The sequence below is a fragment of the Dendrobium catenatum genome, unplaced genomic scaffold (assembly GCF_001605985.2).
Source record: "Dendrobium catenatum unplaced genomic scaffold, ASM160598v2 original_scaffold_96786, whole genome shotgun sequence".
Taxonomy (NCBI): domain Eukaryota; kingdom Viridiplantae; phylum Streptophyta; class Magnoliopsida; order Asparagales; family Orchidaceae; genus Dendrobium; species Dendrobium catenatum.
In genome coordinates, this window is record NW_021415225.1 from 1284562 (window position 1) to 1290561 (window position 6000).

Here is a 6000-nt window from a genome sequence, read left to right on the forward strand (position 1 = left end):
ACACAAACAGAATCTCAACGAATTCTGGCCCCTTATGCATCCCTTTGTGCTTATAGCACCAGAATAGAACAGATATACAGAATTTTCAGAATAGAACTTATTTTCTTTTCAGATTTCTCTGAAATAGACAGAATCTCAAAGGATTCTGGCCCCTTATAACTCCCTTCTGATATCACAGCACATCAAAGCATTCATTTCAAAAAAATTAGATTACGTCAGAAAAATCGTTAGCGGCATAACGGCAGTATACGGAATTTATACAGAATTCACATATTCAAAAATTTACCAAATTATCACAGATAATACAAAACAGTATTGTAAGACTTTCATTGTACTGAAGCAATATTTTTCAACATCCAGATAATTCATAGTTCGATTAAAACGCCGTAGAATCCAAAATACCTGGTAAAAATCTGTAGAAAATATTCAAAACGTGCACAAATATTATTTCAGAAACATACCAAAAGTTACGCGGTAAAAAGTTCGTCAGTGCGAAAAGAAACCAAATATTTGCTAACGGTAACCAAATCCGAGACAAAAAAGTTCTCAAATTTCTCGTTTCTGAAAATTGAGAAAGACGGAATGTGCCTTACCTCGAGTAGGTCAACTTTTCCAATTACGGCAACAGGCGAAAATATACCGAACTCGCCAAAAATCACTTTTCTTCCTTTTTCCTTCGATTTTCTCTCTCCTAGCTTTTCTCTCTCTTAAAAAAGATCTCAAACTGATATATATCCATGCAGATCGTACAGGACGATCCAAAATCATCCCGGGACGATTTGCCCATTGGACAAACTTAGTTCAGATACGAACAATAATTGTCCCTGGACGGCTTGCTCTCTGGACAAGTTTCGTCAAGACAAAACCTACTTCGTCCTGGGACGAACCTCCCAGCCAGAAATTCTGTACAAACCTGTACCGATCGTCCTAGGACGATAAAACTTCGTCCTGGACGATCCTGAAAGGAAAACTAGCTCTCACATACCTGATGTTAGAAGACAAAAGAATGGGGGATAGTTATGATCTATAGTAGAAAATTCACAAAAACAAATCCACATCTATCACAACCATTTTGACATGGCTATAATTAATAACATAATCCAGATAACATAGAAAAATAAGAGTAAACAATATATAACCCCAGTTAACATCTAAACCCTAAACCGTGGCAAAACCACTTCACAATTGAGAAAAGCATCACAACTGCCAAGCAAGATTGGAGAAGGTGCAAACCAACACCAAAAGACAGATAAAATAACAACCCAACCGTAGGAACAAAAAGTATTGCACAAATCATAACAATCCAACTAAAAAAGTAAAATCATTAGAGCCTCTTAGAGACCAAAATAGCACCATACCACAACAGAACACCCAAAAGATAGAAATAAAGAGCAAACCAAAGTACAAGATTCGCCCATAGCATGAAAACAAATTCAACCACAAAATTACGTTCTCATATAAGGAATACCCAATTTATAAAGTACCATGCCTTTAGACCAAGGCTGGAATCTTTGTAAAAATAAATGGTATTAAGGATCTTAACACCTTCCTTACCAGTCAATTAGCAGAAACATTGTCTTCTCTCAAAATATGAGAGATTCTATAGCTAACTTTATCAAGTGTAATTAATATTTTGTGAAACAAATAAAACATATTAACATTAAGGCATTTAAGGGAAACAACTAAAGTAACAAGCAATTTGGAATCCGATTCAATCCAAATATTTAAAAATTTCTTCTCGGCGCACTACAAAAGTATCATAAAAAGAGCACTTAATTCAACATACGATATATTGCCATTGGAAATTATAGACGCAAAATCATATAAAACTCACCTTGATGATCCCTAAGATACCACTGCAACCAACACCACAACTAGTAATAGAACCATCAATATTAAGTTTAAATTCATGAACATGAGGTTTGATCCACCTCAATATTATATGATTTATATACTTTTCAAAGTTTAGGCAATTAATGTTGAAATACAAAAAGCATTAATTGTGAAATAAAAAATGAGGTGTTTTAACCTTAACTATTTAAGAAATAAGAAAGCTCATAAGGGCCTAATAAAATGATAATTGGCATGCAACTGTGATATCAACATAAGTAGTAGAACCCTTTAACCAATTGTGCTAACATGCCTAATTAGGTACCATTAGTTAAAAAAAGTATTTATTTTATTTATATTAGGTAGTTTGGGGCCCTCTCGTGCCCTAGGGGCTTTAGGCATGAGGCTTAGCATTTCCGTTTGATTTCTTAGTTTTAATTACTAGGAAGTCGTTTCTTTTCATAGGCCACATATATTCATATAATTTTATTGATATGTTTTCATCACTCTTAATCATTATGTTTATTATTCTTATACTTTGATCTCTCTCTTTGCTCTTTCTTGCATATTATTATGTATGTGTTGATGCTGCTAAGACACTGGAGACATTATCTCATATGAATACAAATTCTATCCTAAAAGCACTATTATATCAAATCTAAAAAGCAATAGAAAAACACACTTAATTTAGATTTTTCTAGAACTTCTTATCCAAGATATAATTAACCATGGAGGATTATAACATAGGAAATCAAATCATCTAGAATAAATAAGTCATATTTTTCATCATATGTTAGATAAGGGAAATTTTTTTGTATATATTTAACTATATATGTCTTTTTCTTTAAATTTTATAAACTGAATTATATTTATCTTTCAAGATAGTATAATCTTCTCTCTATAAAGTATTCAAAAGAAAAAAAATGATGTTGTTTACATGTGTTCTTCTGATTTCAGTATTTTTGAGAACACGCAATAATCAATTCCCACCTTAATAATGATTTTGGTTTGGAGTAGTCTCTTGGTGGCACAGACTCTTTTGATTCTCATGTTAATGTTGGTGGTGATGACCAATATTGATGGGGGTGGCAACGATAATGATCAACATTGGTTGAGATGACATATATTGGCCTTACTAGTGTTTGTGTACTTATACCTTGGGGACATATGTTGGCTTTGGCCTTCTGGCATCGATGTTAGTGGTGATGGCAAATATCATCATTGTTATCAATTGTGGGTGTCAACTTATTATTTACAATGTCAGTCATTAGTCTTAATGGAAACATAAAAAAATATCTGTATTAGCAATAAAGTACATTAACAATGTCGACTATAATGGGCCTCAATGGACATCAGGGTTACATGCATTGTCGTGCTTCTAGCATGGTGAGCAAGAATTGACCTTGTTAGCATTGGCGTGTGTTGACCTTAGTGGCATCAATGAGCATTGGCCTTGATGGAACCAATGGACATTGATCTTGTTGGTAAAGAAGGGCATTGATCTTGTTCATAACAATTGGTTTCAACAATATTGGAATATTTAGGTATATACCTTATTGGTGATAGTAGACATTAGTATTTGTAGCAACATTGGGTAATAATGTTGGTAGCCAATAGTGAGAATTAAACTTGGTGGCATCATTGGGCGTTAGCCTTTGTAGCGCAATGGGGCATCAGTTGTATGATGTTGTTGGTGATATTGAGCAAATACATTTACTAGTTTATATAGTGGCTTCAAAACTTAAATTTTTTGTATAAAAATATAGATGTTTTAATAAGATAACATAACAATTTTGAGTAAAAATTTAATTTCTAAACTTATTTAAAAAATTATAAGATATAAGCTAATTATTTTTAATTAATATATTAAGCATCATATATATCATTTAAATAACAAACTTAATGATCTAAGTATGAAGCATAAGTTCACATACATTTTAAATTAATACTTGATCTTACTTTTAAGATGAACAATTTTTTTTTTCGCATAATTGCTAATAATTATATTTTATGTAAGCAATATACAACAATACAATAAATAAATAAAAAATAAATCCAAATAAACCTAAAAAATTTGTAGATAAATCTACAATAATATAGTTGTATAAAAAGAACAAGTTTAATTAAATCAAAGTTTGTTTCAGAATTGGCGTCTTCTTAAAGTTGCGGGTGGGCTGGCGGATAGTGTGCGTGGCAATGGGTGGGTTTCAGGCAGCTGCTGCAGGCCTGCTGGGCGTGGCAGCCAGCTTAGGCTTTTAGTATTTTTTTTTAATTATTCCGGCGGAATTTCTACGCCGGGCAACCACCGGAAGCCAAATTTCACCAGAAAATTTTTCCAACGAATTTTTTCCGCCGTTAAATTTTTCCGACGCTTGTTTTAATGGCAAAAACAGTTTCATCGGAAATTTGCCGAAAAACTATAAAATCCTAGGAAAATGAAGAATTTTTCGTCGGAAAATCCGCCAGTAATACGTGATTTTCCTATAGTGGATGGTCCTTTGTTTCACTATTCTATATATTTTAAATATTAATTATATAATTAGAAACACTAAATAAGATAGTAAACATTATCACCTAAAAATGTGTACTTGAAGGCCAAGAAATAGCATGATATTCTTCTATTTTGTTTGTAGCAAGCATACTTCCACTTTATTTATGGTAAACCATAACATAGAACAATGAAATACAAAAGTACTCTCTTAAAAGCTATCCTTATAACATAAATCAACCCTCTTTATTACTACATGGCAATTTGAAGCACATGCTCATTCAAGCAAATATACAACTTTTAAGCATAGGCTCCAGGGTTCGCTACAAGGTGTTCTTCCACTGCCTTGACGCTATTGATGAAACCTTCCTTAGCCTTCTTAATATCCTCAGCAACATCAAAGCCAGCAATGGCCTTGTATGTCGCCAACACCTTGACAATAGAGCTATTTCCCTTTGGCTCAACCTTGATGTGCGAAGTTGCAGACTCAATCTTGCTGCCCAAATCTCCACCCTCAATAATAGAAGTCTTCAGTTCAAGCTTCTCATGGTCGATGAAATCAAGACGCTCCTTAATAAAACTAAAAGGCATCACTGCATAAAAACTCAACGTAATGAGGGCCTATTTGGGATAAAAAAAATAAAAAAGGCATACAAATTATTAAGCAAAAGAGAAGAGATTGAGTTGCGAACCTGGGGAGAAGTTGATCTGCCTGATGCTCCCCGGACTTCCATCTCCAGAAATTAAAGTAACACCGGTGATGATCTGAGGGATGAGCTTAGGACCGAGATTATGCCAGTCAAGGAATGCGGCCTTAAAGATGGCAGCCGCTGGGGCTTTGGTCTCCACCTCCGCAGTCCAGCTTGAACTCATCTTTCTACTGGCTTTCTTTAGCTTGTTTTTGATGCTTTGTTTAGCTGGTAGATGTTCATGCAGTGCAGTATGGCTGAGCTTTTATACTGCTTTGATGGTGAGGTTGGTGAAGATTTATCTTGTCTGGACATTTGGTATTTTTCTTCAAAGGTCGGCAGCGTAGCTAATTATAGTGTGTGAATAAGGAAAATCGCAGCTTCTCACCTAACTTCGTTAGATTGGGAAGAAAATAGAGAACATTGCTGTTAATATATGAATGCGGAAAGTAGTCCAAAACTCTGGACTTATTGATCTTTATTTTATTTTCTTCTTAAACTGGAAAGAGATGGGAACACCTCATCTGATCCACCGAAACATTGAACAGTTATGATACAGAATTGGAGGTTGGTGGTCGCCGCGCGCATTTATTTTGTTTTGCTTCTAGATGTTTTTATATCGGACCTCTTTATTAAAGCTTCATCAAGACGAATTGGAAGTCAGATTATTGCGTGCGGAGTTTGAACATAAAATTTTTCAATTTTGTGACTGTATTTCAGTTACTGTTCATCACAATATTTTTATTGTTCACTGCTGCGCTTTTAATGTTCATAGTCACAAAACTGAACGACTCTCTGGATCCGAATTCCGCATGTAATAATCTCTCCTAAAGTTGTGGGGAGAAAATCTAAAGAAGAGTATGAATGATTAATCATCTTTGGATAATAAATATTTTTTTAGTGAATTTTCTTTAGAAAGCTATAATAATTAATACCATCATCATTATTATTGTTGTTTTTATTTGTGAAAATGTAAGAGTTTTATGGCCTACT

General features: G+C 33.9%; 1 protein-coding gene across 1 annotated transcript; it reads right to left on the bottom strand.

The window, feature by feature from the left end:
* Window positions 1-4451: 4451 nt before the first annotated feature.
* On the bottom strand, window positions 4452-5238 carry LOC110109025 (pathogenesis-related protein 1-like). The gene is made up of 2 exons (XM_020839920.2): window positions 5011-5238; window positions 4452-4911 (listed from the first exon to the last, which is right to left on the bottom strand). The coding sequence occupies exons 1-2, from the start codon at window positions 5189-5191 to the stop codon at window positions 4619-4621; spliced, it is 474 nt and encodes a 157-aa protein (XP_020695579.1). The 5' UTR covers window positions 5192-5238; the 3' UTR covers window positions 4452-4618.
* Between the last annotated feature and the right edge of the window lie 762 nt (window positions 5239-6000).

Bases quoted from the DNA above. Each gene is read 5' to 3' on its own strand.
- LOC110109025 (XM_020839920.2), bottom strand. From the start codon at position 5,191: ATGAGTTCAAGCTGGACTGCGGAGGTGGAGACCAAAGCCCCAGCGGCT. The intron at 4,912-5,010 runs GTTCGCAACTCA...GTTTTTATGCAG, and splicing joins GCAGATCAACTTCTCCCCAG to TGATGCCTTTTAGTTTTATT.